This window comes from Notamacropus eugenii, chromosome 4, assembly GCF_028372415.1.
Source record: "Notamacropus eugenii isolate mMacEug1 chromosome 4, mMacEug1.pri_v2, whole genome shotgun sequence".
Classification (NCBI taxonomy): domain Eukaryota; kingdom Metazoa; phylum Chordata; class Mammalia; order Diprotodontia; family Macropodidae; genus Notamacropus; species Notamacropus eugenii.
In genome coordinates this window covers 33,036,679-33,063,758 of record NC_092875.1, presented here as the reverse complement: position 1 = coordinate 33,063,758, position 27,080 = coordinate 33,036,679, and the positions used below count along the sequence as shown (strand labels likewise).

The 27,080-nt window shown below is 46.2% G+C and overlaps 1 protein-coding gene across 5 annotated transcripts in view; it reads right to left on the bottom strand.

Annotated features, from left to right (window-relative positions):
* Positions 1–26,611, bottom strand: part of RASAL1 (RAS protein activator like 1) — a 45,855-nt gene extending 19,244 nt beyond the window's left edge. For 2 of the 5 annotated variants that reach the window (XR_011965322.1, XM_072600389.1), the window contains exons 1-12: positions 26,242–26,608; positions 19,023–19,079; positions 17,810–17,923; positions 16,934–16,998; positions 16,476–16,605; positions 12,284–12,365; positions 11,382–11,504; positions 10,227–10,315; positions 9,261–9,378; positions 8,403–8,556; positions 2,815–2,879; positions 2,163–2,275 (exon numbers count right to left, since the gene is read on the bottom strand). Coding sequence is in view for 4 of the 5 variants with exons in the window: in XM_072600389.1 (XP_072456490.1) it covers positions 2,163–2,275; positions 2,815–2,879; positions 8,403–8,556; positions 9,261–9,378; positions 10,227–10,315; positions 11,382–11,504; positions 12,284–12,365; positions 16,476–16,605; positions 16,934–16,998; positions 17,810–17,923; positions 19,023–19,079; positions 26,242–26,306 (1,175 nt within the window). In the remaining variant the exon portion in view is untranslated. Of the gene's footprint in view, positions 1–2,162; positions 2,276–2,814; positions 2,880–8,402; positions 8,557–9,260; positions 9,379–10,226; positions 10,316–11,381; positions 11,505–12,283; positions 12,366–16,475; positions 16,606–16,933; positions 16,999–17,809; positions 17,924–19,022; positions 19,080–26,241 lie in introns of all 5 variants that reach the window. The other 3 variants (XM_072600392.1, XM_072600391.1, XM_072600390.1) reach the window with 3 other exon arrangements.
* Positions 26,612–27,080: the final 469 nt, after the last annotated feature.

Genomic DNA, 27,080 nt, shown 5'->3' with positions numbered 1-27,080 from the left:
TCTCTCCTCTCTTGGGCAACATAGTTTAAGAGAAAGAACACTCAGAATATCTCAGTTTAAATCCCATATCTGACATTTCCCTGTGTGATGAACTGTGTAATTTACCTGTGTAAATGTCATGTCTGACATTTACCTGTGGGGAAATCATTTAATCTTCCTCAATGGCCTCTGAGGTCCTTTCCGGCTCTAGATTGAGGATCCTTCTACCAAGTCTGCTCATTCCCACCATCTCCTACTACATCTCCCCTCCACATCCCCTTCTCTCCCTTCCCAGTTCAGACCTTCAGCATCTCTTCCCTAGACTACAACAACCCTGTAATTGGTATCCCCAGCTCCAATTCACCCTCCGCTCCTCTGTCAGATGAATATACCTAAAGTGTAGGTCTAACCATGTCCCCCCTCTTCTCAATGAGCTCCAACAGCTCCCAATTATCTCCAGGACCAAACATCAAATCTTCCTTTTGGCTTCTAAGCTCTTTCTAGCCTGGCTTCTTCTGACTTTCTCAGTCTTCTTACACCTTCCTTCCTACCCCCTTCTCTTCAATCCAATGATGTCACTGTTCCTCAAGTTCCATCCTCCATCCATCAATCTCATGCCCTTGTACTGTCTACCCTCAATGCTTACAATGCTCTCTCCTCTCCTCTGCCTTTTGGTTCCCCTGGCTTCCTTCAAGACTCAGCTCAAATCCTACCTTCTAAGAGTCTGTTCCTGTGCCCTACCCCACCCCACCCCAATGCTATTGCATTCTCTCTGGGATTACCCTCCATTTGTCCTTGTATCTTCCCTGTACTTAGTTATTGGCATCTTTTCTCCCCCATTAGAATGAGAGTTCCTGGAGAGCAGGGATCATGGTTTGGTCTTTCTTGCTATCCTCAGGTACTTAGCACAATGCCCAGGACATATTATAGGCTTCATAACATTTGTGGACTGACTAGCTTCGCATCATCCCCCCTTCCCTCAGGCTCTGCTCCTTTCCCTCCATCTCCTCATAGGCAATTCTCCACCTTCGGAGAGAATCCCTCAAGCTCTCCACCCCTATCACCCTTCTCTGGACTCTCCAGCTCTCCCTGAAGGCCTGCCTCCCCTTCTGCCCCAGTCTTCCTGGTGCTCCCTCACCCCCACTTCCGGTGGCCCAGCAATCTCCCAGGAACCTATGCCCTGACCCTTCACCCACCCTTTCCTGGCCCATCCTCCCTTCTGCTCCAGCTCAGATCAGCTGAAGGGCTGCTCTAGCCTGATCCTGAGCCCAACCTGTTTCCAGCTCAGCTTGAAGCAAAAGCACTATCTCCACCCCAAGCCCTCAGCCTCCTGAACTTCCCAAGCTCAGGCAGAGATCCTTGGGGTGCTCTTTCCATCTGGGAGGTGACAAACCCAGGGACAAGTCCACCCTTGCCCCCCAAAAACTGAGAATGGAGAAGACTTTATATTTATATGCATTTGGACCTTGCATTATATACATTATACATGAAATATAATGAATAGGGCTCTGGACTGGGGATTCCAGAAGGGTTAGATTGCTCGATATTTAGGCTCATGGATCACAGCAGGACCACTGATCTTAGAACTAGAAGATCAGTCCTTAGGGGCCTTTAAACCCAAACCCTTTATTTTATAGATAAAGTAACTGAGGCAAACAGAGGTTAAGTGAGCTGCCGAAGGTCACACAGCAAATAAGTGTCTAAAGAGGGATTTGAATCCAGCCCTTCCTGACTCTGAGCAGTCAGGTCTCTATACTAGCTGTATGACCCTGAGTGAGTCATTTAACCTCTCTGGGTCCTAGTTTCCTCATCTGTAAAATGAGTGGGTTGGTTCTGATGGCTTTTAAGGGTCCTTCTCACTCTAAATCTATGACCACATGAACCTGTGACCAAAGTCAGACAAATGACAAGCAAACCAGGTCCAAGACCGCCTGAACCACCAGAACCAAGAATGGAAACTCAGGGTTTGGAATGGCTTCCCTACAAAAACCTATCCCCAGAATTTGGGGAAGGATCATATCCAGGATGCAGCCTAGGTTAATCTGGAGGAACTAGGCAGAGCAATCTAGCCCTAGGTTTATGATTTCTGGGATGGAATGGGGGCATATCTACTTAATCATCTATCTCTTTTTCCTCCTCCTCCTCTATCTCTCTGACCCCAAAAGGCCAATTCGCCTACTTACCTGGACCGGGTCAGCTCTATCTTACATGGGTCCAGCTCAACATATTTCTTCTCTTCAAAGATGCGGTTGACACAAGGCTTGAGGACCTCATGGAGATAAGGTGTACCCACCAACTGCAGGAAAGAACAGGCGAGAAGCAGACAGAAAAAAAAAGAGGGTGCAACCCAGAGATAAAGATGAACCAGACCTTGGAATGGGGCCTAGGAAAAGAGTTTGAGAGCTGGGAGGGACTGGAAAACTCATCTATTCCAACCCCCTCATTTTACAGAGAAAACTGGGGTCCAGAGAGGCCACATGGCCATAGATTTAGAGCTGGTCAGAGTCCCTTGTAACTCAACTCCTTTATTTTACAGTTGAGGAAACTAATGCACAAGAAAATTACCCAAGGATACACAGGTAGTAAGCATCAGACATGGGATTTGAACCCAAGTTCTCTGACTCTATGATAGACTAGCCTCAGGGGAGCAATGTGAGAGACAGGATACTGCCCTGTCCCTATTGACTGAAACCAGACTTCTCTTCTATCTCCCCCTCCCCTATTCAAATCAGAATTATTCTATCCAAAAAGATGAGGCCTAAGTCTGACATCTCAGAGCTAGAATTTGGAGCAGGGGAAGTCCCAGGAGACCTCATATTCTGTGATATCACTTACCTTCATGAACTGCTCCATGGACTTGGAGGCCAGAGAGTTGGAGCGAAAGAGGGTATTGGGATCCGCTGTAAGAGAAGGGACATGGCCTCTGGAGCAGGGGGTAGGGCCATGCATGGAAATCTTTGTGCTCTGGGCACCTCCCCTTGCCTCAGGATGGTGTCTGGGGCATCCCCAGTATGGTGCCCTAGGTAGTCAATGGGATGGTATCTGAAGAGGAGAAATCTTCAGGACAGGTGCACAGAGCCAGCTAACTTTTCACATCCAGAAGGTCTTTGGGGAACAGACCAACAGGAAGGGAGGAAGCCTAACAGAGTGGGAAAAGCACTGGGTTTGGAGTCAGAGGACAAGTCCTCAATTCCCAGCTTCACCACCTAGAAACCTATGTGACTGGGGCTAAGGCCTTTACCTTCTCTGGTCCTCAATTTCCTTATCTGGAAAATGAAAGTTATAGACTAGAGATGATATTAAAGGTCTCTTCAGGTTTAATAGATATCTCCCTGCTTCAATTCTTTCTCTTTTCCAGTCTTTCTCCCATGTAGTCACCAATGTGATATTCCTAAAGCATAGGTCCAACCATGTCTTTCTCCAACTCAATAAATACCAGTAAATACCTACTACTTCTAGGTTCAAATACAAACTCTTCTGATTGCCATGTAAAGTCTTTCACAATCCAGCCCCAAACTACTTTTCCAACTTTATTACACATTACTTATCTTGTGTACCTGGTCAAACTAATCTTTACTGTTCCTCATCTACCATATTCCATCTCCCATCTCTGTATCATTGCACTGGCTGCACATGCCTGCAATAGTATTTCCTTCCTCATCTGTTCATCTTGGAATCGCAAGTCTTCCTTCAAGACTTAGCTGTAGTACTTCCACCTTCATGAGGCCTTTGCTGATCCCCTCCTCAAAAGTTGTTAATGACATTCCTTCCCCAAATCATTCTGTATCAATATTGTATATACCCACAAATGAACATGTTGTCTCGCTCAATGGAATCAAGGGTAAGATCTTTCACTTCTCCTTCTGTGTCTGTTTTATATATACCCACAAATCAACATTCATCTTCCTCAATGGATGTAAGTTCCTTGAGGGCAGGACCAATTTTACTTTTCCCTTTGTACCCCCAATGCTTGGAATATAGTAACGCACTTAGTCAATATTGAAGGGGTTGTGGAAGGATAGGCACACTCATACATTGTTGGGGGAACTATAGAATGCTACAACCACTTTGGAAAGCAATTTGGAATTATGCAAATAAAGTGACTAAAATATTCATACCCTTTGCATCAGAGACCCCATTACTGACTTGTCCCCCAAGGAATCCATCAATAAGTAAAAAGTCCCATATCCCCAAGGGATCATGAAAATGGGAAAGGGTCCCATATGTACAAAAATATTTATAGCAGCTCTCTTTGTGGTGGCCAAAAACTGGAAATCAAGGGGATGCCCATCATTTGGGGAATAGCTGAATAAGTTATGGTATATGAATGTAATGGAATACTATTGTGCTATAAGAAATGATGAACAGGAGGACTTCAGAGGGGCCTGGAAAAACTTATATGAACTGATGCTGAGTGAAAAGAGCAGAACCAGGAGAACTTTGTGCACAGCAACGACCACAATATGTGAGAGTTTTTTCTGGTGGACTTGGAACTTCATAGCAATGCAAGGACTTAAAAAAAATTCTCAACAGTCTTCTAAGGCAAAATGCCTTCCACATCCAGAGAAAGAACTATGGAATTTAATTGCAGAATATAGCAGATCATTTTTTTGTGTGTATTACATTTTGGTTTGTCATATGATTTCTCCCATTCATTATAATTCTTCTACACAGCATGACTATAGTGAAAATGTATTTAATAGGAATGTATGTATAGATCCTATATAAAATTGTATGCTATCTCGGGGAGGGAGGGGGGAGGGAGGAGAAAATATCTAAGTTATATGGTAATGATTGTAGAACACTAAAAATAAACAAAATTACTATAAAAATAAGTAGAAAGTCTCCATATACCATAAAATATTTATAGCAGCACTTTTTTTGTGATAGCAAAGAACTAGAAACAAAATAGATACCCATTCTTTGGGGAATGGCTAAACAAATTGTGTGCATGAATGGAATGGAATATTGCTGTGCTGAAAGACATGATGTATGTGATGAACACAAAGACACATGGAAAGATTTACATGAACTGATTCAGCGGAGTCAGCAGAGCCAGGAATATGATATGCGCAGTGACTACAACAACATAAATGAGAACAGTGACACACCAACAAGTCAAAAGCAAATGTAACAAAATTATAAAGATCAAGTGGGACTAGAATGAAGACATATGAAAAGACAGTCCCAACCTATCCCTTCATGAAGCTGGGATGTCCACAGATGTTGCCCATTGCTCATGGTTTTGAACTTTTTCAATGCATCAATCAGATTTGTTGACTCTTCCCCCTCCAAAAAATCATATTTGTCATATGGAATGACTATCAGAGAAGAAGAGGAATACATGGGATATTATGCTGATGTAAGAATCAGAAAATATCAATTAAACACTTATTTTAAAAAAAAGATTGAGCAGCACCTGAATAAAGAGATATGAGAAGATACACTTCAGGAAGGTGGGATATATACAAGTGTTACCCACTGCACATGTTTTCAGACTTTTTCAAAGTGTCAATCAATTATGTTGATTTTTTTCTCTGTAAAAAGTACTATTCAGTATACAGGATGGTTCTCTAGGAGGGAAGGGGGATAGATATTTGGGATAACTACAATGGTGTAAGAAACAGAAGATATCAGGGGCATCTAGGTGGCACAGCAGATAGAGCACTGGCTCTGGAGTCAGGAGGACCTGACTTCAAATCTGGACTCACATACTTGAAACTTACTAGCTATATGACACTGGGCAAGTCACTTAACCCCAGATGCCTCACCAAAAAAGAAAGGAAGGAAGGAAGGAAGGAAGAAACAGAAGATATCAATAAAAACTTATTTTAAAATAAATGCCTCTTTCCTTATGACTATCTCTTAGTGCTCTGTCCTATTCCCTCTCTTCTCTATATACTTCATCTCTTGGTAATCTCATTAGTTCCCTCAGTTCAGATAGCATCTCTGTACAGATGACTTCCAAAGCTAAACTTGATGTCTCAAAGTCTAAGTGTATTTTTAATCTATTAAACTTAACATGGTGCCTGGCACATAGTAGGAGCTTAATAAATGTTTATTGGCGATTTATTGTCTGTTGACTAGTAAGGCTTAACACTGCACTGAAACGTTTGGGATACCCTTTACATGCAGTCAGAATCTCTCTGCTGAACAGTTTGAACTGCCTGCTGGACAGCTCCCCATAGCTATCTCACATTCATCTCAAACTCCACATGCCCCAAACAGAATTCATCATTCTTTTTCCCCCAGCAAACCCTGTCCCCCAAACCCTACTCCAAACTTCTATATTTTTGTTAAGATAGCACCATCTTCTCTGGAGACACCAGATTTATATCCTCAAGGTCATCCATGAGCCTTCTCTTGACTTTTTTCACCCCTCATATCCAAGTATTTGCCAAGTCTTGATTCTACTTCCACATTTTCAAATCTGCCCCCTTCTCAATCCTCATGAGTGCACTGCTTAATTTAGACCCTTATCACTTATTTCCTGAACTACAGAGAGTGTTTCTAATGTGTTTCCCTGCTTTTAGTATCTTGCCTTTCCAATTCATTCTTCTCACAACTCCCAACATTAATATCCCTAAAACACAAGTATGACCATTCACTACCTTGGCTCAGAAATGGCTCCCTATTACCTCTAAAATAAAGTACAAATGCCTCAACTTGGCACTTAGAGCCTTCAAAAATATGGCTCCCCTGAATATCTCCAATATTCCTTCATATACTCAGTTTCAGTCAAAGTGGCCTACCAGTCATTCTTTGACCTCTACATTCCACCTCCTGACTCCATGTCTTTGTTTTCATACCCGAAATGCTTTCTCTCCTCATTTTCTCCTCCATGGATGCCTACTACCTCCCTTCTGGGGTCAACTCAGGTGTCACCTATTTGAAGCTTTTCCTGAACCCTCTCATCTCATTCCTTCCCACTTGGAATTATGTTGTATTTACATCTGTGTCCAAATGGAACAATGGATAGAGCACTGATCTCAGACACTTACTTGCTGTGTGACCCTAGGCAACTTACTTCACCCTGTTTGCCTCAGTTTCCTCAACTGTAAAATGAAAGGGTTGGACTCACTGGCTTCCTTTCTCATTCAAATCTATGAGCCTATGCTTTACCCCTCCCTAGAATGTAAGTTCCTTGAGGTCAGGAACTGCTTCACTTTTGTCTTTACATCTCCAGTGCCTGCCAAACATCCTTTGTTTTTTAATGGGGCTTGTGATCTCCTTGGTACAAGGAACTCCCAAAGGAGAGAACTCCATCTACCAATGCAGGTTAGCACCTTCTCTGCAACTTGTAATCACAGAGAGCTGCCTGGAAGAGCACTGAAGGAGGAGGGAGGACTTATTTGCCCAGAATCACACAACACCACCATCCTCCATATGTGTTTACACACACACACACACACACACACACACACACACATACACACACATGCACACACCAGAGGTGGGACTCAAACTCAGCTCTGCTAGTTCTCCGGCTTCTGTGACATGATGCCTAACATCTAATAGGTATTTAAAAAATATCTGTGGAATTGGATCAAGGGAATCTCTTACTACTTTCCCACTTATTTATTCTGGGTATCAAATTACCCTCTCTTTATCTTGTTTTCACAGAGTTGTTTGCATATTGTCTTTTCCATTATACTGTGAGCTCCTTGAGGGCAGGGACTGCCTTTTGCCTTTCTTTGTATCCCTAGTGCTTAGCACAGTGCCTGGCACATAGTGGGCATATAATAAATGCTTATTGACTGCCTGAATAGCCATTTTGTTCCATCCTTTTCTTATTCAAAAATTAATCTTCTTAGTGGATTCAACAGAAGCAAGAAAATAGCTTGGTCCTCCATCATCATCATCACATCACATCCCCCTGAGTGGGATCCCTCTCTTTTGGAAAGAGAGAGAGAGAGAGAGAGAGAGAGAGAGAGAGAGGATGAATGGATGGATGAATGGATGGATGGATGGATGGATGGATGGATGGATGGATGGATGGATGGATGGACAGACAAGACAGACACAGACAGAAACCATTATCTGTCAGATTACTAACAGAATCACAGAAAGTCTAAGCTGGAATAGATCCCCATGGATCATTCATCCAACCCTTTCATCTCACCTATGAGATTATTGTGGCCCAGGGAATTTACTTACAGAAAGTCCACACAGTATACAGTAAGTACACAGCAAAGTACCCTTGTACTTTGAACAGCAAACTCAGGCCCTCTGACTCCAAGCCCACTGTCCCACCCATTACACTCAGGCTACCTCTAAGGGTTGGGTAAGCAGCTAATCACTCCCTTGGAGGCTTTTAGGAAGGGAGGGACTGGCACCTAAGAGCTAGCTTTTCAAAGCAGATTGGCATTTCCTGGGAAATGAGAAGTCCTATGTGTGGGAAATAGACTGGCAGGGTCACTCACTGGTTCGGGACACTTCCCAAAGATTGAGGTAGTCCAGGAGGGGCACAGCCAGACCCCGACCCAGGAATATCTTCACCAGTTGGGTTGCAATGTCCTGCCGGTTCTCCCCAGAGATCACTTCATCCAGCATGGCCAGAGGGGTCATGGTGTCATCCTAGGACATATAACAACAGGAAGGAAAGGGTAATTCCAAAGGTTCTCCTTGAATCCCCAACCTCCAAGGGTACCCTGACAAGAGCCCAATCACACTTCTTCTGTGGGATGAGAATGTGACCTCCCCACATAGTCAAAGTGACTAGGAACTGGAGGGAAAGCGGATGAGACAGAAAAGGAAACCGTTTACCTATCATCACCATCATTACTGACATTTATACAGCACTAAAGTTTAAAATGTTCATACCTCAACAAGCTTGTGAGATGGATGCTTTATAGGGTACTGTGATGTCACTAGTTTAGGGAACTCCCAGGTGAGGAAATTCACTCTACCAGTGCCAATCTTACAGAGTTGCCTAGGGTACTGACAAGTCAAATGACCTGCCCTGGGTCACAATGAGTACATATCAGGTTAGGACTCTCCTCACTTGCAGATTAGCTCTCTGTTCACTCTGCTTTTCAAGATAGCTACTATAGGTCTTATCTCCATTTTGAAAATATGAAAACTGAGGGTCTAAAAGGTTAAATACCTTGCCCAGGATCATATAGCTAATAAGCATCAGAAATGAGATTTGAACTCAGGTCTTCCAGACTCCAAGACCAGATCTCTATCCATTATCTCAGATAGCCTACGCAATCCTCCAGCTGTAATCTGCATAACTCCCAAAGGGGAAACCAACACCTGACCCTGAGAGAGGAACCTACCTGGGCCGGGGACAGAACAGATTCCACCAGCAGCTCAATCAGGGGTTGGTAATACACAGAAGGCAAGATGCGTTCCTCAGCCAGGCGCACCTTGAGCCTCAAGGCTCCCAGCTTACCCCTGGAAGGAAGCACCAGAACATGTAAGCTGGTGTGGGCACACACATCCACCAGCAAGAGGATGTCTCCACACTGGCTCACATTTTGAAGTGGGAGGGGAGGGCATAGATATATCTCAGCTTGAATATGGGTACCCTTGGAGGATGGGGATTCAATTTGCCTTTTCTGGCAAGGGACAAGGAGCTAGCCAGTGGAAGGGGCATCCCCATTACCCATAGCCTAAAATCTCTCCTCCAAGTACCAAAGAATCATAAAATCATAGATTTATGAGTCCTCAGAGACCATCTAGTACAACCTCATTTTACAGAGGGAGAAACTGAGTTTCATAAGGACTTGCCCAACGTCACATAGTACGAGTCCAAGTCCAAATGCTTCAGTTACTACACCTTTGAGTTTTTCTACCATGCATGAATGCACACACACACACACACACACACACACACACACACACACACACACCAGACATATCCATGACCATTCTCCCAGCTGGCACAATCTCAATAATGGGCCCAAGTCTTCCACCAACCCAGAATTCAGTGGCCACCATCACTCTTGGCCAAAGGATGAGGCACCAGCCACTGAACCTTTTGGCAAGACCCAAGTCATAGGGTTGAGTCCCATGCTGATAAAGAGGCCTAAATTCTTTGCCTGGTCCCTGGGAAGAGAGGAAAGGCTAGAAAAGGGTTCCAAAGACCTCAACCAAGGCTCTACAGGAGACTTGGATGGTTCTTAATGTATGAGGGGATGAGAATTCCATGTCCCTCTACTATAAGGGCTCCAAAACACTGTATCTTTGGTCATCCCATCCCACTCAGGTTAAGGGTCGCTCTTTCTCAAGCCTTCATTTACCCAGCATCCTCTTCAGCACTGGCAAAGGGTAGCAGACGGAACCAGCCACTGGGAGGACACTGGAGCAGGACATCAGAAGGAAACTCCACCTGGGATTAAATACCAACTCTTCTGTTTGCCATTTAAAGCAGGGTGAGAGTCAGGGGAATGCTTAGGACACAGGGTGTCATGATACAATAGAACAGGAATAGGACCTGCAGTCAGAAGATCTAGGTTCAAATCCTGCCTAATCCTTATTGCCTACATTAACCTTGGGCAAGTTACCCTGCGTCTGCCTACCTGAATCACTTTCTTCATCTGTAAAATGGGGGCAGGGGGAATGCAGTTTGCATATGAACAAAATATTTGTAGCTACTCTTTTTGTGGCAATAAACTGGAAACTAACGGGGTGCCCATCAATTGTGGAATGATTGAAAAAAGATGGGATATAATGATAAAATAATAACATGTTGATGTTATTATATAAAATTATTAATATAATTGATAATATATAATATATTATTATATAATTTTATATGATATATAATATTAATATATTATAATTTTATATTATAATATAAATATATTTCTATATTACATATATAATATATAAACATAAATACAATTTATAATATAAAATTATAATATAATAAAATATGTAATATATGATAATAATATAGCATTTCAAGATTTGCAAAGGGCTACACCTATGTTATGTTCTTCTGTGCTAAAAGATACGATGAATAGGATAGTTTCAGGATTCTAAGATCCCTTTTAGCTCCAAATTGGTGGTCCTTTGACCCATGATTTCGTCCAGCCTCCCTATAGTTATAGAGAGATATCTAGGACTGAAAGAAATAAGCGACTTCCCTATGGCCACACAGCTATTAAATAGTGCCAGAATGAAATTTAGCATTCAATCTACTACTCCCATGCTGTCTTCTTCTACAACCTCCTAATCAATGCCTATGAGACCTGTTTCTCTCTGTCTCTGTCTACCCTCTTGCCCTCAATATAATTACAAATGGTGCTCACCCCACTCTCCCTCCAGGCTTCCCAATCCCATTCTCCCCATCCTCTGCCTGTAAAGCCTCCTGTCCCATGACTCCATCTCCTGGGCTTGCAGGGAGGTGATTGGGTGTACAGCTAAGTTCTTAATTCTGGTGGATGACTCACCATTCCCAGGAAATCATTCTTGCCCACCATGTCCCAGTCCCAGACCTCCACTCGGAGTGGGCCATCCTCGCCATGAAGCTCTAGCACCTCATCCCAGTGGGGGAACCTTGTCTTCTTGATGGTCTATAAGAAGGGCATCAAGGCCAGCTGAGAAGGAGAGGGGAACCTGCACTACCCACCTGAGAGCTACCTGGATTCCCTTCCATTCCCTCCCAATAACAGATAACAGCCTGGATCCTAGCCTGGCCCCCATTCTGAACCCAAGACTGTTCCAGGCACACCTCCTCACATAAGACAGCACAGTGTCTGAAAGGAGAGGCAACTTTGTATACCAACAGGGTTGGATTCTCTTGGAATCATCATCATCATCAATATAATGCTTTAAGGTTTTCAAAGCATTTTATGTATGTAATCTCATTTTATTCATAACCACTCTGTGAGACAGGTGTTATCATCATTCCCATTTGGCAGAAACAGAGGGGAAGTGATTGCTTAGAGTCACATAGCTAGTAAGTGTCCAAGGTAGGATTTGTACTCAGGATTTCCTGACTCCAAGGCCAGTGCTCTAACTACTATGCAATCTAGCTGCTCATAATAGGAAGCAGGAAGACAATAAGAGAGTAAGTAAATGGGAATGAAAAGTAACATTTCAGCGTATATCCCAGGCAGGTATGTTTTTTCTACAAAGGCTCTCCCTAGCTCCTTGAAGATTCAGATCCATCCCCTAGGATGATTCCAGAGCACCAAATCCAAGAGATTGTCCAACTCTACAGTTCCTGATTCAGGTCCCCCATCCTCAACAGCCCCAGACTCATAGTTTAGGCGTCATTTCTCCCCAGCTCAACTCTAGGACCAATGTACCCACTGCCACCCTCCCAGGGCTCCATGTGAACCCATCTCACCACTGTCTCAAGGCTCTGGCTGCCCCAGAATACGCGAGCAAAGGGGTCTGAGGTGCCGGAGGGGTCTCGGGGAGCCAGGTCTCTGAAGACAGAAAAGGAAGGAAATAATGCCATAGATCTATAATGCTTGAAGGTTTACAAAGCACATTTGACATGCCCAGTGTATAAGACGAATGCTTTAAGGATACTTGTTTTCAGATGAGCAAACTGAGGCACAAAAAAGCAAAGCAATTTTCCCATGGTCATACATCTAGCAAATGGCAGTGCTAGAAATCAAACATAGACCTCTGAATTCAAAGACAGTGTTCTTTCTCCCATCCTGGCTCCTGACTTGAGAATTCTAAAGGGTGACAGTTAGCATTGAGAATACAGTGTTAAGAGGGTTAAATATAGTCAGCAGACCTGGCTTCAAATCGTACTTACTACCTCTGCCCCTTACCTGGATGACCTTGGATAATTCACTTCCCACCTCTCTGAGCCTGTAAAATGTGGGAGCTGTATCAGATGACCCCTAAGGTTTATTCCAGCTCTAAATCTATAACCCTATATAGAGCTTAGGACTCCTTTTATCTTACAGTCAAGGAAATTGAAGCACAGAGAGGTTTTATACTCTGGAAACTCCAAGGTGCAGAAGATGGATTGCTAAGGTAAAGAAGCAAGGATCAGAGGGTATAACGAGGATGGCAAAGAGTTGGAGGTGGTGTGTGTTACTCTAGGTGAGCAGTGCTACCTTATCAGTACCAGCAGAAGAGCTGATCTTTGCAGGAACAAGCTACATGTAGGCAGCAGGTCCCACTTACTAATTCATGGAATATCCACTGAGAACATACCATGTGTCCAATACAGTGCTAGACAAATAGGGACCCTTCCTTGGTGATAGCTCCTTGAGAAGCCCTACCCACCTTCTAATCTACTCCCATCCTCCCTCTCTGTTGGATTCCAAATTCCTTGTTGCCATGCAACCCTCAAACAATCTGATCTCAGTTCTGCCTTCCTGCTCCCGAAAGTCAGATAGATCTTCTGGCTTGGTCCTTTAGGATCCTACAGGGTCCCTCCTCCTCTTTCCTTGGGTGACTTGTAGGGTGCATTTCTGTCATTTGGGGACACACCATTTCTCCTTGGGATGCTCTTCCCCACCCACCTTCTCCCCAAAGGAGAGCCACACAAAAAAGAAAAGAGAGGAAGAGGGAAGAGAGAAATAAGACAGTGGAGTCTGGGGAGCTGTCCACTAAAAAAAGGATCATAAGGTTTGGGAGTTGGAAGGGAGATCTGAAATCATCCAGTGGAAACTCTTCATTGTACAAATATGGAAATAGAGAAGCCCAGAGAAGGGAAATTGCTAGACCCAAATCACACAGATACTAAGTGTCAGAGTAGGATTCAAACCTAGGCTTTCTTTTGTCCCTCCCAAGGCCAACTCTGTCACCTTCTTCCCATTCAAGGCACAATGGGTATGGGGAGGTCACTCTCATTTGGAGATAGACACCCTAAGCTAGCTTCTTCCCACTCCCTGCCATCACCACTAGCACCCCAGGTCCTCCTCTCCCATTCCTCCAGCTGATCCATTGGCCCTCCCCCTTGGTTTCCTAGGAGCCAAGTCTGGTTGCTAAGATATAATGATCCTTTCTCTGAGTGCTAGGATCCCACACAGCCTCAGTTTGGGGGTGGAGGGGCAGCAAGGGCAGAGGATATAAGACTTCAAATCCCTTCTCCAATCCACTCCCTAACTAGGAGTCGGCATCTCAGGAGCACCATCTCTTCTGCCTAGATTTCCCCCAAACATCATAACATTCTCTGTTCTAAGGCCTCTCCCAGCTCTGACAGTCTGTTTTAAGGCTCTGACATTCCATGTTCTAAGCTCCCTCCCAGCCCTGACATTCCCTATTCTAAGGCTCCTCGCAGCCCTGATATTCCCTGTTCTAAGGCCCCTCCCATCTCTGGTATTCTATATTCTCAGCACCCTACTCCATATTCATCTCCCTTCTCCATCCTCAACATCCTTTCATATGAGGTCAATCAATCTTATGCCCTATGTTCAAATGATTTCAAAGCCACATTCAGTGCTAGGTCAAGTCCCCTCACCCACAATACTTTACATAAATGGGGGTGAAAGAGATACAGGGAAGGAAGAGCTTTCACCCAGAAAGTCAAGGGCTGAGTCAGGAACTCGATGAATTATGCTCCTAAGGAACATAAGGAAATTCTGCTGGGAAAACATGGAAGATGGAAGGGACATTAGAAGTTATTCAGTCTAATTCGTTTCATCTTATAGTCAAGGAAAGTGAGACTCAGAGAGGATTTGGCCAACATCATGATGTTTTTAGGTAGCAAACCTGAAGCTGGAATAATATTTATAATAATAATAATAGCAGCTAGCATGTCCATAGAATGTGGAGGTTTATAGGGCACTGTACATTGGCTATCTCATTTCCATCTTAAAACAACTCTGTGAGATAGATATTATTAGCCCCATTTCACAGAAGAGCACATTAAGGTTGAGTGATGAAGTGCCTTGCAGCTGCTGTGTGTCTTGGATTTAAACTCAGATCTTTCTGAGTCCAAATCCAGTACTCTCACTTACCTGCTGTGACACCTAGCTGGAAGTAGAGAAGAGTGGAGCTGAGTGAGTTCTTGTAGGAGTGAAAATGGGTAGGGATGTGACTAAGTGTGCATGAGAAAATATGGGGGGGGAGGTGGCATCTCATTAACACAGATATTCTCTGCACCCACTGCAGCTGAAGGTGCCCTAGCAGGTGTATTTCCAGGAATAGAGATGGGTTGCACTGAGTCATCCACACTCTCTCCCTTTACATCCCTTGGGACATGTGGCTGGAGGATACAGAACAGACTGGTCCTCACGGGCATGGATTCTCAGAACTTAGGGCTTCCAAGATTCTGTGACTCTCCCATTCACCTCAGATGAGCTGCCTCCAGCTAATGTCATTTTCTAGAAGCAACATTAACAGACTTGGCCTCACTAGAGGGTTGGCTATGTCTTGGGTATAGTTCCAGTTCTCCTGACTGGGCTAAGGGAAAAATGGAGACTACAGACTTCTTGAAAGGTAATATTGGGTGTAGGAAGGAGCACAAGATGTGAAATCAAAAGACCTGGGTTCAAATCCTGGCTCTCCAGTGGCCAGCTGAATGACCCTTGAGCAAATCGCTTCCATCTGCAGGACTCAAATTCTTCATCTTTAAAATAAAAGTGATCTCTAAGGTCCCTCCCACCTCTAAGATTCCATAAAGTCCTAAAGTCCCTCCCAGTTCTGACATTCTGTGTGCTAAAGTCCCCTCTGACTTTGACTTTCCAAGCTTAGCCATTCCCTATCCTAAGCTCCTTTCCAGCTCTGACAGGCGATGTTCTAAAGTCCCTCCCAGCTCTGACATTCCATATTCTAAGGTCTCTCTTCATTCTGACATTCTAGGTTCTAAGTCCCCCTCCCCCATTTCTAGATTCCTATGACCCCATGAAAAGATTCTTCTAACACAGAATGGTAAATCAGATGACATATAAGGACACTGGACAGCTGCCTAGGACACTCCTGCCAAGGTCCCGTGAGCCTTGAGGGGTACAACACAGGCTCTCAGCAACCAACAGCTTCCCCTCCTCCATCCTACAATCTGTCACGTATAGGTCACCCCATTACACTGCAGAGAGAACAGAGACTCCTAGGGTGGGGGTGGGAGGGAACGATTCCTGAGGGGAGGAGGGGCTGGCTTCTCTGTCCCAATTCCCAAAGGAGAAAAGTCAGGAAGGAGGGAGGGAGGGAAGGAAGGAGAGAGGCTGGAAAGCAGGATGGCCTGAGTTGGAGATTGTTGAGGAAGAGACAGCTGGTCTAGCCGGCTGTTTCCAAGAGTGGCCACAGCTGATTCACGATGCCAGGCTGGGGATGAGTCAGAGGAAGACAGCACTAGCAAGCACCCCCCCCCAAGGCTGGCATGCAGCCACACCGCCTCCTCTGCACCAGCCTCCCACTCATTAGCACCCACTTCCAACTGCCCATAACCTTTCCCAGTTTCAGAGTGCCTCAATATAAGCAGCTAGGGAAGACAAATCTCAGCAGAAATCCTCCAATGCTAAGGCCCACCCATCTACCCAACTTCCCCTTTCTCACTATGTCCACTTTATCCCCCAGAGACAAGGAGGCTCCACTCACCCCACTCCCATTAACCCTCATAGCAGGGACCATACCGAGCCTCAATGATGTGGCAACGGAGCCAAGGCCCCTGGGTTTCTGCCAATAGCTTCACATCCAGGTGGATCTCCCCTTGTACCTCCTCATCTGGGTCCACATGGCTGAGATTGAGCCAGCTATCAATCCCTGGCATCAGAAAAAGTCAGAAGGAACACCATCATCCAGATGGACACTGATGTATCTTTCCCCATGGCACCTAAGAAACTCAAAGTACCAACCAGAAGTAGTACCATTCTCTGTTCTAACACTCCTCTGAGATCTGAAAGTCTATGCTCCCTAATCCCTGCTAGCCCTTACATTCTCTGTTCTAAGATCCCTGTTGGCTCTGACATTCTATGTTCTAAAGGCCCTCCTAAGGTTCTAAGACCCTCCTGGCTCTGACATTCTATGTTCTAAGAGCCTTCTGGGCCCTCAGGCTCCATTCCCCATATATGTGCCCTGACAAGATACCCACCTCGGGGACTTGCTGCTGCAATGCTCTCCTTGCTCAGTGAGATCTTGCCAATAATGTCATCATGTCTGCAGGGAACATGGTGATGGATACCTGGAGTGAGAGTCTGCAAGGGAGCAGGGGAGAACAGGGCGACAAACCTGCTCATTCTAAACCCTTGTCTGTGAGGATAAGTGGACAACAGAGGGCTTGAGCCCCAGCTTGGGGTAGATGTAATCACACCTGCTGTGGGCACTTTGCCGTGGGCACTGTCCAGTTAGAACTCCAAGGGCTCACTCTGCCATTTCTCAACCTCTTGAAATGGCCGGCCCTTCCCACCAAAAGAGGATCACAGAAGACAGAGATCCATGAAGTCCACCCAATCATTTTACAGAGGAGGAAACAGATTGTTTCCTAATAGGTGCTAACTCTCACTATGGGCAGAATGACAGAGGACAAGATGCTGCTGGCATCCCCTCCATGCTTTCAGCTTCCTTTCTTCTCAGTGAAAGAACGTAGATGGAGCAAGATATGCTCTTAGGCCCCTCCTAGCTCTGACATCCCCTGTTCTAAAGTCCCTCCTAGTCCTGACATCCCCTGTTCTGAGTCTTCCTAGCTCTGACATCCTCTGTTCTAAGACCCCTCCCATTTCTGACATCCCCTGTTCTAAGGGCCCTCCTAGCCCTGATGTGCCATATTCTGAAGGCTTTCTTGACTACATCTCAGATGCCTTCCTACTTTAATGTTCTACCATCTATTATTCTGAGAGCCAAACAGGCTTTGCCCAAGGAGAAGAGTCATCATCCTCAGGCTTCTGCCAAGCCCAGTCACTGCTGGACAGTGACAGGTTCCTCAAGTAGTCCTTGGCCCTGCCTCAGGGCACCCCCCAGGGGCTCTCACCCAATGGTGTCTTCATCCAGAACATAGAAGGCCAAATGATGGAAGTCCAGTGGCAGGTGCAGGGTGAACTCTTCTCCCCAGAATGGATTCAGGTTTCTCCACACAGTGGCTGTCCTGGAGGGTGAAAGAAAGGGACTGGACAACCAAGCAGGAGCACCCAAATACATACACACACTCACAGTCACACACATACACACATACACATACTCACACATATATATTCACACAGTTACACAAACACACATACATACACATATGCACATACACACACACGTACACACACTCACAGTCCCAACGTGGACAGAGCTGTGGGTGGGGAAGGAAGGAACCGGCTCAGTTTGGGAATTAGGAGGTAACTCAAGCCAACTTTGGGAGGGGTGGCAGGTTGAAGCCTTGGCAGCTGGTGAGTCAACACTGGGAGGAGGTCAGGGAATCAAGAGGTTATGGAGACACAGGGATGGGTGAAACAGAGATTGGGTCAAACCTTTCATGCCCTGCTCCCACCATGGCCACACCCAGGATTCCCCAAAGGACCAAATAGAGGTCATATGCCCCATGTGGGGATCATGGGCTCTAGATCTGGAAAGGCCTCAGAGGCTACCTAGTCTAACCCTCTCATTTTACAGCAGAGGAAACTGAGGCCCAAAGGAGAAAACAATCTTAGTAAAGGTCACAAATTTGATGTTGTTCCATTGTGTTTGAATCTTCACAATCCTATTTGGGGTTTTCTTGGCAGAGATAATGAAGTGGTTTGCCATTTCCTTCCCCAGCTCCTTTTACAGATGAGGAAACTGAGCCAAATAGAGTTAAGAGACTTACCCAGAGTCACATAGCCAGTACAAGGTAGACAAGAAAGTAGCAAGTAGTAATACTACACTAGGAAACTATAATACTACAGTTTCAACCCAGACTATTGAAATCCAAGATTTGCTAAGAATAGAACCCAGGAGTCCTAGACCCTTGCCCCAAGTAACTCTTTAAGGCCTAATGGCATTAAACATCAGGTTCTCGTACTTAGCACAAGGCTTTTCATCTATATAAAAAGGCATTTAATAAAAAGACAATGGATGAACGTCAGGGTGAGTTGCATTTTCCTAGAGAGGCCACAAGTGTGGGTCAACAACCTCGAAAGACAGTGCCTGATGCCCAAAGAAGGGCAGCCCCCAGACCCACCCTTACAGAGCCTAGGCTGTGCAGCTTCCACCATGCTCACCTGGCCACCACCTCATGGTCCACCTTGACAATGCAGTAGGGGTCACTGTTGCCAGACCTGTGGAGAGAGCATCTCATGGTTAGGAGCTGCCAAACCTTTGATTTGTGTCTACAGTTAGACGCTCCTTGGAGATGCTCACACATGACTGGGCCATCTCCTAAACTGGAGACTTTGTGTAGGTATTCTGAGAACAAGCCACCTCTTAGTACCCTCACTCCTTTCAATAGGATGGAGGAAAGAATGAGGCAAGGAAGCCAAAAGCATTTATTAAATACTTATCACTGTGCTGACTGGGCTTTTCACATTTATTTTATTTTTAATTTATGGACTAAAACAAGCATTTCCATAATATAATACAATAAAAAAAAAGATGATTGCACTTGAAATTATAATTCTGCTCTGTACAACCTGCCATTCCTTCTAAATCTATAATAAAGTTACCATGTAAAATCCCTTTTCTTATATGTTCATTATGATTTAAAGATCACAGATAGCATCATATAGAAGGGAGCTCATTCATCATGTGGTCTGACCTCATTTTACAAGCAGCTAAGTGGTGCAGTGGATAGAGCACTGGATTAGACAGTCAGGAAGACCTGAGTTCAAATTCTAACTCAGTTACTTACTAGCTGTGGGCCCTGGGCAAGCCACTTAGCCTCTGTTTGCCTGGGTAGAGCACTGGGCCTGGAATCAGGAAGACCTGAGTTCAAATCCTGTTCCAGACACTTGCTAGGGACAAGTCACTTAACCTACATCTGCCTCACTTTCCTTAGCTGTAAAATGTGGATAATCATAGCACCTGCCTCCCAGGGCTGTTTTAAGGATCAAAGGAGGGAATAATCACAAAATGCTTAGCACAGTGTACCTGGCACATAGTAGGAACTATAAAAATGTTAGCTGTTTGTTCTATCAATGATTAAACTGAGGACCAGAGAGGTTGATTGATTTGCCCAGGGACACACAGAAAATACAAGGTGAGCTAGGATTTAATCCCAAACCACAGGATCATAGACCTAACTCTGGAAAGGACCACAGAGGCTGCCCAGTCGAACCCCCTCATTTTAAAGATGAGCAAACAAAGGCCCAGGAAAGTGAAATGACGTGGCCAAGGTCTCTCACACAGGCAAACTCAATGGCAAAGTCAGCTCTCTGTCCCCCAGGGACCAGATTAGCTAAAGCTGGTTTAAGTGATGACTTTTTCCACCACAACTAATGTTGAACACTCCACTATACACTATACACTGTGTATAGGACACTGTGTCCTATACACAGAAGGGCTGCTGTCTGGGCTATAGTGGACAGAGCCCTGCAGGAATGCGGTCAGGAAGACCTGGGTTCACAACCCACCTCTGATATTCACCGGCTACATGAGCCAGGGCAGGTCACAGAATTTTGGAGTTGGAAGGGACCTACCCAAGCCTGAAAATGAATGCCCCCTTCCAGATCTCAATTTCCTCATTCTTTCAAGTATTAATTGAACCCTCTAGCACACCAGGTCCTGGGAATAGGGACAAAAATGAAACAATCCATCACCCTCCAGAATCATACACACCGGAGGAAAAACAACATGTTTATAGATAAATAAATATAAACCAAATGGAATGTAATGAGTGGGACTGACTTTAGTAAGGGGGCGGGGAAGGCATCAGGAATGGCCTGATAGGTAAGAGATGGCACATGGGCAATGCTTTAAAGTAAGTTAGGGATCCAGAGAGGTAGAGGTGAGGAGAGAGTGCCTTCCAGGCATGAAGTACCTAGCCTACACAAAAGATTGGAGGTGAGAGATCTCACACACAGGCGGTAAGGAATGGCAAATAGATCTGCTTGCCTAGAACAATCAATCAATAAACATTTATTAAGCACCTACTAAATGCCAGGTGTGGGCAGTTACCTAGGGAATTGTATAGAGCTCTGCCTCGAGTCAGGAAGACTTACTTTCCTGAGTTTAAATCTGGCCTCAGATACTCATTAGCTATGTGACCCTGGGCAAGTAATTTAACCCTGCTTGCCTCAGTTTCCTCATCTGTAAAATGAGCTGGAGAAGGAAATGGTGTATCTTTGCCAAGAAAACACCCAGAAGGGGTCACGGAGAGTTGGACATGACTGAAATGACTGAACGATGAACGTAGCCATTTTGGGTTTGAACAGACCCATGTCGGATCTGGCTTTTTATTTGGAGAGGGGAGGGAAAGGAGAATAAGTGACAATAAGTGAGTCACAGAGGAACAATCTGGAAGCTGGTGGCTTTAGTCTTCCCCCGCCTCTTTCCCAAACCTTTCAGAGCCTTCTGTGCTATGGTTTGCCAATATGTCAGCTCCTGACCACTCTCCTAACACTGCTTCCCCATTTCCATGGCTTGATCTGGTTCCCTCTCCCAATCCCGTACATCAGTGGCATGGGGGCTGGAGGACTGGCTTAGAGACCTGGGTTTGAAACCCCACTGGGACACTTACTGAGTGACCTTGAGGGAATCACTGTCTTCTCCGAGCTTTCGTGTCCTCATCAGTAAGATGGGGATACCATGTGACATAAATAGGTAGAGGTTCGGCCTAGGGGTCAGGAAGGCCTGGGTCCAAGTGTCACCTCTCACACAGACTGCCCATAGGACCCTGGGGGAGTGATTTAACCACTCAGTCAGCTCTCTAAGAATACAAACATCAGAGCAGGCACTGACTTATACTGTTAGAACCAGTGACCCACTGGAAGCATCATTGCCCACCAAAGAAAACACAGGACTCTTTAAAAAGAATTGGGAATAATATCTGCATGCCTTACCCTCATGGGAACATGAAGACCAGAGGGTCTTTTAAATCCTGAACCATATAATAGCTGTCCCTTATATTACACTTGAAGGGCTGCTCTTCACAACAACCCTGGGAATAAGGGCTATTATTCTCTCCATTTTACAAATGAGGAAACTGAGGCCCAGGAAAATGAAGTGATCTGTCCAATGTCACACAAATAGGAATCAATCAGAAACTGATTATGCTTCTAAAATAATCAGAGGCCTAAGTTCAAATCTGGTTTCAGTCTGTGGGCCCTATGCATTCATATCAACACACTGGATCAGAATTCTCCTCCTGACTTACAGCCTCCCTTTCACTGACTGAAAAGCTTTTCTCCCTTCTGCCTCAGTTTTCCATGAGTCAATTGGGCGAGGGCTGAGACTTGGCTAGAGATCCATAAAGCAAAGTGCTTTCCCAGGTGGCTTTGGTTTGACCTCCCAACATTTTGTGTCTTGGATCCCTCTCTGGGAAGGCTGCCTCCCTCTTCACCCTCAGAGCTGCTGACGTAAGGAAGGGTCCTTATCAAACTCCCATCAGATAGGGGTGGTCCGGTGTCACCCAAGGAAAGTGCCTACTTGGCAGGATGTGATCTGCCCTGAACCTGGCCTCTCAGCCTTTCCCACAGGGATGGGGACTGGGCCCTCCTGCTTCCTGTTTGTGGGAAAGGCAACTACAGTCTCCCCCCTTCCACTTTTCTCATGTCTAGTAAGGATATCTGGCATCTGCTGGTGTTTCTTCAGAGACCTCTGAATCAATCCTGGACCAAACTCCTTTCAAAGTAGCCTTTCAGAGCTGGAAAGTTTTAGAATAGGAAAGCAGCCATATTCACCCAAGAGACCCTAGGGATGAAAGAATCAGCAGTCTACCTGGCTTGGATGCCAGGATCCCTTCTTGTACCTCAGTTTCCCCACCTATGGATGGTGGCAGCTAGGTGGTACAGTGGATAGAGCACTGGGTTAGGAGTCAGAAAGACTCATCTTCCTGAGTTCAAATCTGGCTTCTGACACTTCCTAGCTGGGTAACACTAGACAAGTCACTTAATCCTATTTGCCTTAGTTTCCTCATCTGTAAAATGAGCTGGAAAAGGAAATGGCAAATCACTCCAGGATCTCTGCCAAGAAAACCCCAAATGTGGTCACAGAATTGGACATGTTTGACACAACTGAACAAATAGTGGTAGAAAAGGAAAGATTTCCCCTGAGATACCATCAGCAAAGTCCCTGGAGACCCACAGAATTCTTTCTTTCTCTGGGTGATGTTTTCAAGGGGAGAAGCAGGTTCAGGTACAAGTTTAAGGTAGGGGGAAAGTAGAGGAAGAAGCTTATCTTTCTTGACTCAGAACTGGGGAAACTGAGGCAATACAAGAGAGTCTTCCTGAAGCAGACAGCAGCTCCAATTCAGGATGAGATCATGTCAGCTTCCTGCCCTTAGTCCAGCACAAATTTTCCCCAAATCCCCTTTCTGCCCCCACACCCACCTCATGACTTCAAGCTTGGAGGAAAATGAAGGGATCCTTTGTAAAAACCATACTATATCAAGACTTAAAGATCATGTAATCCAACCTTCTTATTTACAGAAGGGGAAACTGAGGCTCAGAGAGGGGACTTGAACCAAGCCCCACAGGGGATTGCAGGATCCTGGATCTAGAGGGGACCCCAGTAGTCTAACATCCCCCACATTACAGATGAGGAAACTGAGACCCAAGGGTGCTAAATGACTTGCCCAAAGTCACACAGATGTGGGGAGGGTAAGGGAACCACTCCCTTCCCCCTCACCAAAGGGAGGTCTCCAGTACATGGGACCTTTCTCAGGGATTAAAATGGGATCTGTGAGAAAGGATGGCATTTCCACACCAGGGAAGTGTAGGTAGAGTGGGATTAGGACACAAGGTTCTGGGAGAAGCTAAGTGCCCCAATTCTTTCTGCCTGCCTGGAAAAGCCCAGGAGCTCTCCCCACCCGCTCTCCTCCTTCCTGGTGACTCGGTTCATTACTTCCTTGTTAAACTCCTAAATCAAAGCACCCAGGGAAGAGAACCAGAGTTGAAGCCAGACACTGTGACACATTTTACACACACATACACACATACATACACTAACTCCACACCAGCAATGTGGGCAGTAATGTCTCCTGGCTCCAACCCAGTGGAGCACAAACCTCTGAGTGAGCAAGAAGACATATCTGGGCACCCTAGAGCAGGGCATACTCTCTGACACGCCAACAAGTTAACCTTACCATGCCTCAATTGCCCCAACATGAGAGAGGGTCAAAAGAGATCACAGCTGTGACATGCTTAATACTGATATCTGGAATTTACATTTCACTTTGCAAATTTTAAACTGCTTTTTCTATCCATTATCTCCTTGGAGTCCATAACAACCCTGTGAGCTAGGTACCGATGATACCATTATCCTCTTTTTACAGATAAGGGCCTCAATCTGCTTTTCCGGAATCCTTAGATGTTACTCTCCCTCTTGCAATCCAGCCAAACCGACCTGCTCTCTGCTCCTCTAATACAACGCAACATTTCCTATTTCTGTGGTTTTACCCTGGCCACCCCACAAACCTGGTACGTCCTCCCTCCTGCCTCTTCCTCATAAAGCCCTCTGTTCCCTTGAGGCACAACTCGAGCCCTGGTTTCTTCATAGGATCCTCCAACCGAGTGCTGGCACCTTCCTTCCCAAACTTCCTTGTTGCTAACTGCTTTGAACTTCTGTATTTATTCCCTTAATATTATACTACATACAGATATATAATCATCTCCTCCATTACAATCTTAACTCTTTGAGTGCAAATATCGTGTCTTTTTTTTGTTCTCATATCTTGTTGTTTCGTTGAGTCCAACTCTTCATGACTCCATTTAGGGTTTTCTTGGTGGAGATCCTGGAATGGTTTGCCATTTCCTTCGCCAGCTCATTTTACAGATGAGAAAACTGAGGCAAACAGGGTTAAGTGACTTGCCTAGGGTTACACAACTATGAAGTGTCTGAAGGTAGATTTGAACTCAGGAAGGTGAGTCTTTCTGATTCCAAACCCAGCACTCTATCCACTGTGCCACATAGCTGCCTTTTCCTTGTATCCCCAGTGCTTAATAAATGCTTGTTGACTTAACTGATTGAGATGGCTACCCCAAGGTTAGTATTGAGACACAAACTTGGGTCTTTTTGATTCTAAGTCCGATGTTCATTCCATTACACAGGGAACCCAGGTTTCTCTTGACTCCAAGCATATTGTTTTAGTTGCTCCAAAATGGAGGTCTGTCCATGCCTCCAAACCACTGGGGGAATTCTCAGCCTGCCTACTACTGTCTCCAATCTTCTCCATGGGCATTCCATCCTCACAGGCAGAGTCCCTTCCCTGATAAAGGCAAGCCCTATGAGGAAGGGGGTGGAGATGGCATTCCACATTTTTGCTGACCCAATGCCTCTGAAAAAGGGTCATATCATAGGAACAAGGAGTATAGAAGGTCTAGAATCAAGGGTCTCTTGCCCTAATCAGACCAATACCAAGCATGGGCCAATCACTGACCCACCTTCTCCCACAACCCCTGAAGCCAAGGTGAACAGATGTACCCTGGAGTCCTGAGGCCCAGGCTAAGAAAGGCCCAAGATGAAAGGTGACTGGTTCTTACTTCCCAAAATAGGTTTAACCTGGCTGAGAACTCTGGGAGAATGTGAGATGTGCTGCGGCTGAGTACCGAACCCCGACCCCTCACCAGTACAGACTTGACTAGCCAGTACTAGCATGGTGGGGACTAGGGATGAAAACTGACTGAACTCAGGACCTTCGGAGGAGCATAGGGTAAGAGGCCCTGTCACGGGGAGCTCACGCCAAGGTGCACAGAAGAGAATGCCCACATGCCCTCAACAGCTCATCTCTCCTTCCAGAGCCATCCTCCATCTGCCAATACCCCAGGCAGGTTGAAACTGAACAACTCTCAAAGGGGATCTATTCTGCACCGCTGTTCTACACCGTCCCCCCTCCCTCCCCCTGCCCCCCCACCCCCGCCCCCAAGCCCTGTGGGAAAGCTTCAGCCCAAACTCCACAACTCCCTCCACCAGGACTGTCTGGGGAGAGATGCCCTAATTTTCAACCTAGAATGAGAAGCCATCTGCCTGGACCGGCTGGGAGGAGGGGTGGGGAGACAGTGATAAGGTCTGGGGAGGTCAAAGCTGGCACGACCTGTTCCCCCAAACTTCTGGGAGAGTCAACAGGCTCTGCAGGGGCCAGGGTGGGGCTTGGTTGGGATAGGTTGCTCTTCTCCAGGGTTTCCCATCTAGGCTGAAGGCGGAAAGTCCCTAGGCGCCTCCAGCGCCCTGCACAGTGCCAGACACATAGTGGGCCCTTATGCAATGCTTGACTGACTTCATTATCCCCAAAAAATGGGGAAGAGGAGCAGAAAGAAAATGGGGTAGTCGGGGAGAAGGGAGACTCACACATCTTTGGCTGGCAGGTCCCGTCCCTCCACCACGCGAAAATTCAGAGAGATGTTCCGAGCCATAGTCTAACTTTGCGCTGGGGGTGCGGCTGGAGGCCGGAGCGCAGAGGCAGCAGGCTGGTTGTCCCGGGGCCGCAGCCTTCGCGGCTGCTACATGTCCAGAGCGCTGCGCCCCAGTCTGCGGGGGCGGGGAGAGGGGGGAGCAGATCGCTAAGGAGCTGGGATGGAGAGCAGGGGTGCGCTGGGGGTCTCCCCCAGGAGTGAGGGGCAGGGAGTGGAGCGGTCCTTGGGAGGGCGGGGGGGGGGAACCAACGGCTGTCTTGGCTCTACAGGTGGCTCGGGAGGGTGGCAGCGAGCAAAGGAGGAGGCATCGGCAGCCAGCGCCGCGCTGCCCTAGCACCTCCCTCGGCCCGCCCCCCGCGCCCCACCCGGACCAGCTGGAGCACAGAACGGGCGGGCGTGGTACTGGGCAGGACAGGGGAGGGCGGAGGAGGGGGCGGCTTCAGAAGAGCTCTCCCCCCTCTATCGTAATCCCACCTCCCCACGCACGCCCTCTGCCGACTACCCCCGACATCTGCCCAGTGCCCGCTCTCCGCGTCAGTCCTTAGAGCTTCTCTCCACCCTGGGGAGCAAATCTAGCCTGGCATGGAGGGACGCAACTCTAAGCCGAGATGGGGAAGGATACCCCTGGCATTAAGGGTGCTGCCCATTTAGGATGTGGGAGAAGCCTTAGCTATGGCTGGAGCCTGGGATTCGCCTTCTGAGTCTAGAATTGGGAGGGGGCTACAAGGCTCAGTTCTGCACCCTGAGGGGAGGGAAGGTGGGAGTGGAAGGGAG